Raw genomic sequence first — 14,844 nt, 5'->3', positions numbered from 1 at the left:
GGCCAAGTAAAAAAAACTCCACCCTGTCTAGGCGCGGGCTCTCTCTAGCTTTTAACACGTACCTAAGAGCATGCTGGGAAATGTAGTCTTTAAACAGGAGAGGCCAGGTAATCACATTTTCCGCAAAGCATTGCTGGGAATATCATTGAACTTTCTGAGGCTACATGAGAACGCGCGGCGAGGGCGGGGAGGGATAATGACTAAAGGTCACACAAAGCATGTCGGGAAAACGGCGGGAGGAGAGGGATAAGGCGCACAGCGTGATGGGAGATGTAGTTCGTCGTGAATAACGGCTCTGTTTGTATTTTCTCCCCTTTCCTTTTGATCACGCAACAAGGAAGACTCTGGCCTTGCCGGGGCGGTCTTGCATCGCTCGTGGACTTCCTTGTGGACCCGTGAAGGGGAAGAAAGAGGCGCTCAGGCGGCTTCTGGCCTTCTCCCTGGGGTCCTTCTCGCGCAGTGGGGTGAGAGGTCGTCGCGAGCGAGCCTGGAAGCAGGAGGAGAAGAAAAAAAAACCTCGCGCGCTCCACTGTACCGCCGGCTAACAGTAGCAGTGGTTGTGGTGAGGCCAGCCGACGGGTCGGGGTTTGGATCATTTTGCGTCGTGGAGGGGGTAACGCGCTCTCTGCTTTCCCCAGCCATGTCCTACTGCAGGCAAGAAGGTACCGGGGCCCGCGGGCCGAATGAAAAGGGGGATGGGTAGGATGGGGAAGGAGAAATAGGTGCTGGTGGTGGTGGTAGCAGTAGGATTAATGATGGTGCGGCCACATCCCTTCTTGTAGCCTCTGTCCAGAACTTCGCCTAGTTCTGCGGGAGGAGGAGTATTTATTAATTTCATTACAATATTTTATGCCAATTTCCCGCACGCTCAAAGCAGTTTAAGCTATATTTTAAAAATGCCACTCAGAATAAACGGCTACAATATTTATTTTACTGTGTGCCTTTGCTACAGTTTTATCTGCCCTTTGCTCAAAGGACTCAATGTAGTGTATGCGGTGCCCTTTTCCTCTCGAAACAATCCTGTGAGGTCGGCTGGGCTAGGGGAGAATTGCTGGCCCAAGGTCACTCCGTGAGGGTCATGTGGCTCAGCAGGGATTTGAACCCTGGGCATATTTCATCTCTCTTAGGGTGCCCTCCTATGGACGTTTAGAGCTAGAAAAAGGCCTACAACGCCCAGCGTTCCTCAGCCATGGCTGGGGAATGCTGAGAGTTGTAGGACTTTTCTCTCTCTAAATACGCATAAGATTGTGCCCTTAACAATGCTGGCAGTTTTTTTTAAAAATCACCTGTGGTCTGTTCTCAAGTATTGTCAGTTGAGTAGGGTTTAAGAAAAGTTCACTGTCAGTTTGCGCTTAAACTTGCTTAAAACATAATCACAACATTTCCTAGTGCCATTCGTTTAAGACTCTTTTTGAAAATAGAGCTCTGCACCTATTGATTCATCACATCCCTATATCAGCCTTTCCTAATCTCGTGCTCTTGAGATATGTTGGACTACAATTCCTAGGATCCCCTAGTCGGCATGGCTGGCTTGGATGCTGGCCTGGGAGTTGTAGTCTAGCTCATCTGCAGAGTATCAAGTTGGGTGAAAGCTGCCCTATATTGTCGATGCTAGGTGAAATTTGACAAATGTTCAAACTTACGCTGTAACTCTGCAGGATGAAAACACGCGTGAAATTAAAACACTTGATATTGACTTCTGACGCCTTTAAGTAAAGAATTCCAACTGAACATACTACTACTCTAACCTAAGGGCTCATAGAGAGTTATGCTGGGCTTCTATCACATTTTTATTTCCTTAACGGCACTGTAAAGTAGGTTAGATGGAAGACAATTTCACGGCATGGCTCCAATATCTTAATTTACAAAAGGCAGCCCCAACCAATTCTGTCTACTTGATACATGCATATAATTATGGCTGAGTGAGACCTTGAACTTGGATGACATGCCCAAAGCTATTTTTAAAAAAATACTAGCATCTGGTTTGATGTTGATAGTAAGGTGGTGTTCCTTTTACCAGTAATTCTTGAATAGAGGCTCTTTCAGTCTTTCTCTCCCCTCATGCCCCATTTCCCTTTCTTTCCCAATAGAACAGAATGAATAAAAGGATGACACTGACTAGCAATTTCTGTCAAGTAATGTAAAGATCAAACAGTAACATCCACTAGCAGTATAAATTACAAAATGTGTAATTGACTAAACTGTTGAGAATCAAGTATATAATAAAAAGCTAGGTAAACAATTAGTATTGACTGAATGATAGTAATAAAATGCTAGTGATTAAGTAAGGAAATTTAAATGAAAGCAACAAATGGTAATTTAAGTCTAAAGTCAAGTGAAGACTTAAACGAATGCTTATAATTATATTTAATAGCTGTTGGAGCAAAGGCTTTACAAAGTAATATATTTGAAAACTACAACGATGACTGTGACTTTTTGCCTTGCAGTTATCTGCTGTGCCGAAGAGCACACGTTTCGTCTAAAAACAAGTCTTATATTACCGTAAAGGCTAGCAAACTGATTGTGGCTTTAATGGATTAGTGGGTCTAGCTGCCCAAGCATATACAGCAATTTGTTGACCTTTAAAGTAGCCTCAATGCTCTTTCATTCTTTCTTCTGTAACTTTTCTGAACATATGTTCATACACTCACTAGGCCTGTTACTCTGGACTGAGAGTGCCTGAATTTGCTTATATTTTCAAGGGCTGAATTGGCTGAAAGCCAAGAACAGCTAGTGTCCCAAGATTCTTCACTTACCTTATTCAATAACACCATATGTAAACAATAACAAATTGTTATTTCCTTTAAGTGAGGGTACATTTCCTCTTCTGTCCCCCCACCCTACCATTCTCCCAAATAAACGGCTGAGCCTGTCAATTGTAGAAAGATATAATCTGCTCTTAAATGAGTTTATGCTGTAGATGTCGGCATGCCACATATCTTACAAAAATCCCCCGTAAGCTCCAGACTCTTCATAGAAGTGTACAACGCTCGGAGATTAAATTTTATGTAATAATAAACATTCGTATAGCACATTTCAAATGTTCAAAATTCTTCCTGTAACCATTTCGGTAATCATTGCAAAAGCCCTGTGAGGTAAACTAGTGTTGTTCTCCCTGGATTACAGTGTGAGACTACTGGCTTAGCTAAGGCTTACTAGTGAGTTTGTGGCTACAGAAAAGTCCCTAGTTCAAATCTCCCAACTCTCATTCTTAGGACACCAAGAACGGGCCTTCACATGGGCATTCGTTTATAGGAGCAAAGGGGGTGCAACTGCCCCCGTCCAGATTTCAGACATGACATTCTGAGAGCAGCAACAACAGCTGCTGTATCTGCCCAGCCTGTCTATATTTTCAGTTTCCAGCCACTCAAGCAAAGTTCAGGATAGGAGAGGAGGTCAGTAAATTAAGTAAGGGGGGTATGCCCTTAAGTTTAATTGGCATCGTGTGAGCACCTCTTTGTAAGGCAAAGAGGTAGTAGCGGGCCGCAGCATAAGAAAGTTGCTCCATTCTGAGAGAGGCAACAGCACCTCATGTTGTGCACTCCTGCCCTATCTATCTCTGCTTATCAGTTCCCTGCAACAACATGGGTGGGTGACGCCCAGCTAGGGGATGTCAGTAAATTAAATCTGGGTGGGTGGGGATTCCATTGAATTCAATTGAGAGTGGCTGCAATGCAAATGGTGGAATGTGGATCTGGAAGGGGCAGTGAGGTTCGCTTCCTGGCAGACCCAGCCAGGCATTGCTGTGGCCTGATTGCTCTTGGTCTGGTAGCTTGTAGGAGTGCCTACAAGCAGTAGTATGACAGGCTCCCTCACTGACTGTGACTATGAAGATCCCAGACTCCCTATCCTGTTCCACCTGGTATGGGCCCCTGGCTTTGTTCACTTTAATTTGAATTTAAAGTGAACAATTGAGTTATTTTCCAGCCGAGAGATGGGGGGAGAACACAGAAATGTCACCCATCTGGGAAATGTGTGTGTATTGCTTGTAAGTACAATCCCTGTCCGTCCCAGAATCATGCGGGAAGATGCACTCCTTATGTACACTGGCTTTTTTTGGCTTCACTCCCCAACGCACACCTGTAAACATGCATAGGATTGGGCTGTTAATGTTGGCATGTGAAAGCACCTTAAAACTTAAAGCACCTTAAATAGCTTCGGCTATTGGGCAGTATTAAAATGTAATAAATAAATAATAAATAAAACCCTGTGCTTTCACCTACAAAGGCTGGGAAATTACTGAAAGAGAACGTAAGAAAAATGGGGAGAATGGCTGTCACATTATGAAGACAGCCATTTCAAATTTCATCCAGTAGTGGTCAGTAGTGTATCTACCAAAAAACAAAAGGTAGCTGCAAAGACAGGTCTTTTAATATATGTTTTTTCCTGAGTTTATAAACATTTTAAAAATTACCTTGGTAATATGTACAGATAAAGTTCATCATTAGTATACCCATATTGCAGGAGGCAGGGCTGTGGCTGAGAAAGCATGAGCTACACAAATCCTGCAAAGTAGCCCAGCATTGCTATTCCCATTTTGTGGAAGTGTGTGTGTGTGTGTTAGTGTAGTATATGACAACTCTGCCAGATAGTCCAGTGTTGGTGGTGTTTTAAGCAAGTGCAGATGGGGCCATGAAATTGATTGTAGCAGCCGTTTCGTTGGAGGTCATGATGCTTCTTGAATGTAATACAGTTGCTTTAAACAAGTGTGACCTGCAGCAAAACCCTAGAAGCCATGCCTGCTTCTAGGATACTCCATTCCATTCTCTGCTCCCCCCCCCTTCAACAGTCAGGCGACATTCGATGTGCACTGAGCATGCTCAGTTCTCATTGGGCTGTTTTGGGTTCCCCTCTTGAGTTTTTTTCTAAAGTTTTGTGTGTGTGCTTTTATTTATTTATTTATTTATTACATTTTTATACCGCCCAATAGCCGAAGCTCTCTGGGCGGTTCACAAAAATTAAAACCGCAAAAAACACCCAACAGGTTAAAAACACAATTACGAAATACAGTATAAAAAGCGCAACCAGGATAAAACCACACAGCAAAGTTGATTATAAGATTAAAATACAGAGTTAAAACAGTAAAATTTAAATTTAAGTTAAAATTAAGTGTTAAAATTTCACAAACCTCGGGTTCCCCCAAGCCTGCTCAAACCTCCTTAGCATGCGTGGTTGGTGCTATTTTGGCAACATAAGGATTCATACTTGGAGAATGCTGTTAGTATTTAGGATTCAGAACAAAACTGAAATCTGACATTGACAAAATATTTGAGGCTACCTTAGCTGTTGCAGAATTGGACAAAAGTTATTTGTATTAATACCTTCTTCTTTAGTGTTGCCTTCTAACTAAGTAGTCTCACTTGGCTAAAATTAGATCAGAATTATGTTAATTGGTTCTACTGTGGTTCTTATGAAATGACTGGGGTGAATATGTTTTATATTGTAGTTTTAAGCTTTTTTATATTTTACAATGTTTTATGCTGTACTTTGAGGTTTTAGTTTTTGTCAACTGCCCAGAGAGCTTGGCTATGGAGCAGTACAGAAAAGTAATAAATAAATAAAATATAATATTTTTGCTCTAAGGTTGTTTAATGCTTCAGTCGTCTCTGGCTTATCCAGGTTACTTTGGGTTAGGCAGAACCTTTCCATAGAAGTGCTGATGCATGATTTCAGTGTTCCGGGGCTAGACAGTGAGATGTGTCCTAGGACAATCTCGTTTGCAGGGTCATCCCAGGATAGCTGTTTCATGTGACCGTATTCGGCTTTTTCCAGCTCCACACTATAAAATCAAAGCAAATTGATTCACAATGGAAGTTAAATTACCCTGCTGACATCATAAGCTCATTACTATTTGTCCTGTCTTTGTTGACTAATGAGATTAATTGATCTCTGACCCCTTTATACCATCTTTTCTTTTTTTTAAAAAAAAGTGTTTGTAGACTGTAATCTGCCTTTTAGAATTAGCACAGCCTACTTCTCTCACACTTTCATTGCAAGGCTTCATAGAAGTTTGGAAAATATCATAGATTGTATCCAGTGGGGCTAAAGCATCTTTGGATCCAAGCCTATGTTTATCCTTAATTTCTGAATGCCCTCCAGTTTGCTCTAACCAAATGTAATACTAGGATCCATACATGGCTGTGACAAGCCTCTCCAGGGCCACGTGGAAGAGAACTGTTAGCATCTAAGAGGAATGCATCTATTTATGGAATTGTTCAAAGACTTCTTTTGGCAACAGCTTTGAAGCCCAGTTTTACCTGTGCCTAATGTTCTTCTGAGGTTTTTGTGTTCATGTTTTTAATTTTCAGGAAAGGACAGAATTATATTTGTGACCAAAGAAGACCATGAGACACCAAGCAGTGCTGAATTGGTGGCAGATGATCCCAATGATCCTTATGAAGACCATGGTCAGTGGTATGGGAATGAGCAGTGTTCATTTAAGCATGCTCCAATATGTGTTTAGTTTCTTCCTATATTGAAATAAAGTGGATCTGGAAGAAAATCCAACTAATTTTATTTGAATGTATTACCATATTTGTTATGTATCATTGTGGCTTAATAATCATTAACAGAGTGGATCAAACTTAGTTACTTGAAATCAATAGGACTTAAGATAGTCATAGCTCAGAGCTAGAGTCCGTGCTGTATGTGTCAAAGGTCCTGGGTTCAATCTCTGGCATCTCCAGGTAAGGTTGGAAAAACTTGTGCCTGAAACCCTGGAGTCCTGCTTGCCTGTAAGTGTTGACATTACTGGATTAGATCGACCAATGGTCTGACTGAGTATAAGCCTGCTTCCTATATTTGTATGATTAACAAGTCCTTTTGATACCAACAGGTTTAATTTGACTAACTCTGGTTCTAACCTAAAAAAATAGCAGTTGGCCACTTAAATAAACCCTCAAAGCTCAGAAATGGTCCAAGGCACAATATAATTTTTTGGGTATATTCTAATTCCGGAAATGAAATGAAATATTCACAAGCAAGCGTACTTTATACATGCTTTAGTTTGTGACTGGATGGCAGGTAGTATCTAACGATTAGATCTAACGAGTATCTAATTGTAAAAATTAGTACTTTTCTTCACTGCCTACAATTAGGAACAATAAGGCTATTAAGATATAACACCAAACCATGGTTTAGCATTACAAGAATTCGCTTCAGGCTCACATGCTCCCTCATGTGGTGAGATTGGAAACTTCTGATTACAGTTTGCAACCAACCATGGTCAACTGGAGTTTCCAGTCCTGGTTTGTGGCTAAACCATGGTTTGCAAATTGGAAGCATGTGAACCCAAGCCTCGTGCCTGTTTGTGCTCCTAATACCAAACCATGGTTTGACATTATGGATGTGTTTGGACAATCACATAGGGGGAAGACGCCATTGTGGCTCCTCTCTCCGCACGTGACCTCTATTTGCATGATCCCCTTGCAATGCAGTGCATGGCAAACCTGGAGCATGGCATGGCAGGCATGGCTTTGTACCTACCTTGCAAACTCTACTGCATATCATGGGTTGTAGGGTGGGTAAGAAGCCATACACACACACACGTGCTCCACACTGGGTTCAGATAACATGCTGCATCACAGGGGATTATTGCGGGGAATTATGTAATTGACATCACGCATGTGGCATGTACAGGGGCAAGGGGAGAAGCCATGATAACTTCTTCCCCCTGCACGATCATCCAAGCCCAGTCTCTGTCTTGGTAGCTCTAGTGTGCCTAGCTTCCTGTTGAAATTCTGATGTAGACAACTGAAACATGTTGGGAATAAATTAGAATTGCGCCTTATGGCCATGCATGTTTCCACTACATAGCCATCAACTTATAGTTGATAACTTGTAGCATTTTTCGTGTTCTGTAATTAACAAGTTGGAACCTGAACCGCTTTGCAGTTGTAAGATCAGCAGCAAGTCCATGTCTTCTACCTCTACTTCGCTCTTAGGGTGTAAAGGTGAACACATGGACCCTGAAGATCCCATGGTCCTAGAGAGACTCTAGGATCTTCCAGTTTGTATGCTCACCTGTATGCTTAAGTAATCAAGGGATATGTCAGTTTGGGTAGTTTTATGGCCAAATGTTTGCATATTGTTTATTCTGATAAATTGCCCTCCTCTAAATCTAGCTCATTTGTTAATTTGTTCACTAGTGCCTTTTCCAAGTTAGGCAAGTTGAACTGCAGTTTTGAAAGGAATGTTAGACCAACTCAAGCTCATTCGCTTACAAACACGGGTTCTTGGGAGTGTTGGTAGGCCCCCTTCAAGGAAGGTCTGACCCTAGTATGATCTTCCCCTTGCCATGTGTTTTGACTAGGCAGAGGCTGTGTTTCTTTCTGTTGTGCTGATGACCAGTACTGGAGTCAACTCTTCTTTTTATATCTTTTTCTAATAGCCTAAAAATGTTGTAGTTTATTGTATTGTTTGTATGTGGTATCTGCATTTTAGTCTCTTTGAGCTCTCTTTGTGGGGGTTGGGTGGCTTTCTGCCCAAAAGGCAGCATAGAAATAAATTACTACAACCTGCTCTGGGCCTATATGGCCCTGCTTCCACCTCCTTTCATCAGCTTATCCCTAAAGTAAGACTCAGCATTGCCATAGGAGCCACCTCCTTCTCCAAGAGCTTTATGGCAGTATTTGAGAACTCTTGACTTACTTCAGCTACATCTTAAGGCTATAGTGTTCCCTTTTTACCTTTTCCAGTGGCACTTCCGTACCATTATGTTTTAGTAGTCAATCACTAGGATTCCTGTATTGCATCCAAATATACCCTATATTGTTTTGTGAAATATGGGCCAGCTATTTTGACTATAAATCCTGCAGTCTCCCACCTCTCCTTTCCTCATGATTTATATGAAAAATCTAATATGTTATACTAAGGGTTTATGTCCAGGCTTGGCACAAATAAGCCACAGCCACTTGGCATAGACAGTACTGGACTAGATAGACTTATATTATTTGGCAGGGATGGGCAGCTTCTTGTGCTCCGTGTGTGTGTGTGTGTCATCCTCCTGAGGGCCACACCCCCGCCACTACCATGCCTGTACCCCCCCCCCAGTCACACACACACACACACTCTTCTTCCCCTACCCCCATCCCAGCGACTTGGATCATGATTGCTGGGAGGAGGGTGCTGTTAGCATCTTCTCAGTGATCATGATCCAAGTCACTGGGATTTTGGCGATAGAGTTTTAATCTGGTCCCCCACCCACCTCTCCATCCCCAGTCCCAACAACCTGGATCGCAAGCAGATTCACTTGAGAAGCAAGTGCGCAGGGAGGGTTGTCCCCATACACCTGTTTCCCTGCTGATTCTGCTGGGAAATGGATGCGCAGGGGTGACTCTCCTTGTGCATCCGTTCTCCGGCAGTGGCTTTTTGCGGGGGCTTATTCTGCTGAGAAACAGGTGCATGAGGAAGACCATCTTTGTGCACCTGTTGCCTAGAAGAATTGGGCTCCTGCCAAATAGCTGATGGGCACGCCGTCAGGAGCCCAATTTTGCTGTTACACAGGCAGCATGGGGGAAGACATTCCTTCTTTTGTACCCAGCGTAGTGGGGCAGCAGCATGTGTTATGGGGGGAATTGTGGAGGACAGGGCACTTGTGCTAGGCAACACATGTTATACGGGCTCCCTATAAAGCAGCTTCGTATGTTCTTGTGTGAGTGGTTGCAAAGAGAACTATCAACACCTTCTTGACCTCATAGCCCTGACTTTATGTGAACCTTGACTGAAACTGGAGCCACAGGCCTGTCCTCGTCTTGTGACCCAATCGGCATTTTTGTGGTCTAGAATAAGAGAGAAATGGGTCAGCCACTTTCTTTAGGGGAGGGTCAAACAGGTTACTTGATTCATGGAGGTGACTGAGCTGGAGAACCTCAGGTAGTGTTTGCATTAGAAATGAAAACCATCACTTCCTAGTGTAGATTACTTTACTTAAAAAATTGTAGCTGGGACTCTTCATTTGGCTTTAATCTCTAGGGGGCAGCATTCACACACTGAGGAAGCTGTATTTCCACTGTGCTTTTGACTATCTTCTAGATATGAAACTGTTTGAGCCTTCTCTCTTAGCATAAAACTTTGCCACATGGATTTGTTTTGAAATATGCACGCAGTGCCTGGCTAGCAGTAGAAGTTGGTAATTCTATTCTTGTCTGTTGTAAAATAGTTGTATTAAACTCGAAAAGAGGCATAATGTAGGATGAGTGTTATAAAACAGAGCCATGAGGAAGGCCTCTGAAGAGGATCCCTTTTGATTGAGCAGGTTCGAGTAGGTGTAGGTGGTCCTTCAGACGCTTGGTCCCAGGCTGTTCAGGTCTTTAAATCCCAAGACCAGCACATTGAATAAGCCCAGAAACAAATAGGTAGGCGCCAAGGGCATGATGCACCTGGGTGGCCCAGATCCAACTGGCAGCCTTGCCACTGAATTTTGAATCTGTTGCAATTTCCGCTATTTATTTTTAAAGACTTATTGCATGAATATACGTATGTATGTCATGCATGCACCCTTAATATCTGGCTGAAGATCTGTAAAGTGTAGGTTTCAATAAATAAACTCTCCGTGGGGAGTGTGGCATCGCCCTCTGGTGAGCAGCCAACCTTTTCCCCAAGCTGTGAGGGTGAGCGAGATCATCTGTGCATTGAAGCCATGTGGGGTTTGTGAGAGAGACTCATCATAGAAGGTTGATGAAGTATAACTTTAGTTATATAATTAGAAACAGCTGTGCTTAGACTGTATTTGCTAATGCACTTCATGCTAAAAAAGCACACCCTTCCATTTATCCCCCCTCCCCCCCTACACACACACACACACACACACACACACACACACACACACACACACACTTCTTCCAGTAAGGGACTTACAGGCTTGATGTGATTCAGGTTAACCTTGCACCCTTCTTGAGATGAAAAGAAATAGCTGATCTCCCCCACCCCCAACTTTAGCCACCATCTGTATCTTATACCAGAAAGATGTGCAGAAGCACAAGTTGAGTGTCTTGCCTTCTCTTTCAGCATTTATAACTTCAGACAAGACATATTACTGGCCAAGAGCCAGCCTGGAGTCTATAGATTGGGTGGAAATGATTTCTGCTTTTTGCAGGCTGTCAGCATCAGCATCCCCCTATCTGAGACTTCTGCAGGAGCTTCTAAAGATGTAGAACTGAATTGCTTACTGGCCATGAATACAAAAAGATGAATGAAGGAGACTCCCCCCCTTCTTTTTTTGTTTTGGTGAAAAGCAGTTTTGTTGAGGAGAAAATCAACATGGATGTTTAATACAATTTTGTTTAAAAGCAAAAGTTTCTTCAAGATAGCAAAGTTGGTTTTATAGAATTTTAATAATGTATACTATGTTTTTAATTCAGTTTTATGTATTTTATGTTTACTGTTGTTCCCCGCCTCGATCCAAACGGAGAGGCAGTTAAAAAATAAAATTATTATTATTACCAAGCACACAACAGATGTGTTAAATTGATCCTGTGAATTTGCTTCAGTCCTGGTTGCAGCTGTCTGTCACAGTTAGCAGTTTTCCCTGGGGCAGAAATGCTCTTGTGCAGCCTCCCATTTGTTTCAATGGGACTTGTGCAGGAGAACTTCCTGATGAATTGTGTCAGGTTTCTTGTATGTACTCTGGAAGAATGGATCTCTTGAGAAGAGAAGATTGAGGGGAGACATGATAGCACTCTTCAAGTACTTCAAGTACACAAGTACTTCAAGTACATAGAGGAGGGCCAGGATCTCTTCTCAATCCTCCCAGAGTACAGGACACGGAATAATGAGCTCAAGTTACAGGAAACCAGATTCCAGCTGGACATCAGGAAAAACTTCCTGACACTTAGAGCAGTACGGCAATAGAACCGATTGCCTAGGGAGGTCGTGGGTTCTCCCACACTAGAGGCATTCAAGAAGTATCTGGACAGCCATCTGTCAGGTATGCTTTAAGGTAGATTCCTGCAATGGCCTTACAGGCCCCTTCCAACTCTACTATTCTATGATACAATATGAAGTATGCCCCACTGTGTTCAATGGGACTTACTCTTCAATAAGTGTGACTAGAACAGCAGACTCAAGTAAAAAATCCCCTGAAGAGTTCAATATGTTAATTTTTGCTGCTGCGCAACCTTTATTAATGTCCAGCCTGATTGCTGTTTATGTTGGATAAGTAGCAGCCGGGCTTAGTTAATTGCACATGGAGAACTTAGTAAGCACAGGGCGATCAGGGAAGGCTTGCTTCTGGAAATGGCTCAGATTTTCTTTTAAAGTGTTAGCCAATGGCCTGAAGTGTCAGACAGCTGTTCTGTTCTTTGTTTGGCATCTTCTGTGTTTTCTTATTTGCAAAACAAAACTATATTCCTTCTGCTTTGCACAAAGGTCCCATGTAACCTACTTCATATTTTCAGCCCCAAATTTGGCTTCATGTAAGCAAAAAAGGGACTTTCCTCAGCTTCAGCCACGTTTGCTATTACAAGCAGTATTCTGTCAGCATAGGTTGCTTCAGATACAGAATTTATCAGATTGTTTTTTTTAGGGGACTTACTGTAAGTCTCAGCATAAAATAGGTAGTCTTATTCTACACCATATTGAATCTACAACACATTAGTTCATTCAAATGAGATAGATGTATTAGTCTTTTTAAAAAATCCCCATTACTATTAAGTTCCTGATTTCTTTTTTCCTTTCTAGGTTTGATATTACCTAATGGAGATATCAACTGGAATTGTCCTTGCCTTGGCGGGATGGCTAGCGGTCCTTGTGGGGAACAATTCAAGTCAGCCTTTTCCTGTTTCCATTATAGCAAGGAAGAAATAAAAGGATCAGATTGTGTGGACCAGTTTCGTGCAATGCAAGAGTGCATGCAGAAGTACCCGGATCTGTACCCTCAAGAAGATGATGACGAAGAAGAAAAGCAGAGCAAAGATTTAGAAACTAGTCCTTCTGTAGGCAAAGAGGAGGAGGGATCAAGCTAATGAAGCTGTGTGGAGGCCGTGGTCTCCTTTCTATGTTTAGAGACACATGAACTTATGCAGAACATCCTTCTCCCTCCCTTTCTCCTCACAGCCCCTTCCGATCCTTCAAGGAATGCACTTCACTTCTACTCTGTACACTGTATCATGTGAAATAGCTTGCAGCAAAGAAAGACACCTCAGCCCTATGGTCTTAATAAGTTAACTGCTGCAGAGCACTTTTTTTTGCTATGCACTCAATACATAGCAAAAAAAAAAAAAAACCATTTGCAGGCACACCTTTTTTAGCAGTTATTTTCTTCTTCTCCAGTCATGTTAAGTCTGCTGGTTGGCTTTAACAAGATCAGTAGAAAGATGGATCCAACCCTCAATGGGGGTGAACCCATCAGCAAGGATATGAAGTCAGCTAAATTAAATTTTGGGCATTGAGTTGTCTCAGATGTGTTCTGTGTTTTAAAAATAGCATAAACATTTCTGGTTTTGAGAAAGCTTCAGAAACTGATAAGAATATGGGTGAAACTTTCAATTGGACAGTCTGTATGCTTTAATAGCATATAAAGTTTGCATATGCTACTGATTTCTGGGAATGGAAAATTAATGTTAGTATATGTGTAGGGGGAGTAGGATTAATGTCACTAAGTCTGATTTTCCATATTTTTTTAAAAGTGTTGATCAGCTCCTGATATAACTGAGTTGACGGTGAAGAACATTGGCCGATGTGTTCCTTAATGTTTCTGATTTACCCTGTTTTGTAGGGTTACCTTTTTTCAAGCCTGTCCCTTCTTCAGGCAGGTTGCTAAAATAGCTGCCCTTGACAAGACAATTACAACGTTACCTGGAGTAACAGCCTCTGAATAGATATTGTGACTTGAGTGTACATTAAAGGCAAAATCTTTTCACCTTGCATTGAAGCCTTTGTGTCTTTTATAAATGCTGGTGATGGAGGGACTATGTGGTGGGGAAGGTTCTATTGATTCAGATTGTTCAAATGAAGATACTTTTCCAAATATTTGTTCTGAGGAAAAATGGAAGTCCAGATGCATCTGAATGTTTTGTTTCTTGGGTCTGACGCCTGTCTCTCTCCCCCCCCCCCATCTGCATTGTAGGAGGAGGTAGCCATGGAGTCATCAGAGGCAGCATGGTATGCAGTATTTGACACTGCATATTTTCTTGCTTCTTGGAGAATTTCTCCTGTATTTTAATTTAGCACTGAACTAGTGCACATGCCCTTCCCAGGCATACATATTAGGTCTTTGGAATGTAGATGGTTCACTTAAAATACTGTTGGCGTTCATTAAACATAGGTTTGTATCCCAACCGTGTCCCTCCACTCATGGTAGGGTCTTTGATCCAGTAGAGGGTTCCCTGAATGAAAATAAGGGTAAGATGTTTAGCCGATTCTCCTTTCTGTTTCCAGCCTCCTGTGCCCCACAAAATTGGGTCTAGAGGATTGGAGGACCCATTGGAACGGTATGGTGGTGGTGGGTGCTGCAGAAGAAGGGGAGAAGGCATCTCCTGTTCACACAAACCTCTGCTGTAGCAAAAAGCCTTCCATGAATAGAGGGACATAAGTGGATACAACCCAGTAGATATACTGGAATGAGTTTGGCTTACTTGCATTCTTGCCTTTTATTATGCTTTTGACAACAACCACTATTGGAGGCTTCAGTACAAGCTTAAAGGAAGGCTATTAAGCATTGTTCTATCTTGTGTAAGCTGCCAAAGAACTGGAAATCTGGGAGAGAGGCCTTGTTCCACCTCCAGATCCTACCTAATCATCTTCGGAACCCATTTATTTCCATTGTATAGGTATTCATAGGTCAGTGTTGTGAAAAGTATTACTGAAATCTTCTGTTTTACTCATTTAACTTTTCCTGCATCATTT

At 42.2% G+C, this 14,844-nt stretch overlaps 1 protein-coding gene across 1 annotated transcript; it reads left to right on the top strand.

Moving 5' to 3' along the window:
* Positions 1-573: 573 nt before the first annotated feature.
* On the top strand, positions 574-13,863 carry CHCHD4 (coiled-coil-helix-coiled-coil-helix domain containing 4). The gene is made up of 3 exons (XM_063121395.1): positions 574-662; positions 6,309-6,407; positions 12,679-13,863. Exons 1-3 carry the CDS (start codon positions 641-643, stop codon positions 12,960-12,962), a joined length of 405 nt encoding a protein of 134 aa, XP_062977465.1. The 5' UTR covers positions 574-640; the 3' UTR covers positions 12,963-13,863.
* The last annotated feature ends 981 nt before the right edge of the window (positions 13,864-14,844 follow it).

This window comes from Elgaria multicarinata, chromosome 3 (genome assembly GCF_023053635.1).
Source record: "Elgaria multicarinata webbii isolate HBS135686 ecotype San Diego chromosome 3, rElgMul1.1.pri, whole genome shotgun sequence".
In the NCBI taxonomy this organism is placed as follows: Eukaryota; Metazoa; Chordata; class Lepidosauria; order Squamata; family Anguidae; genus Elgaria; species Elgaria multicarinata.
The sequence above is the reverse complement of the archived record's forward strand: the minus strand, read 5'-3'. Positions and strand labels throughout refer to the sequence as shown.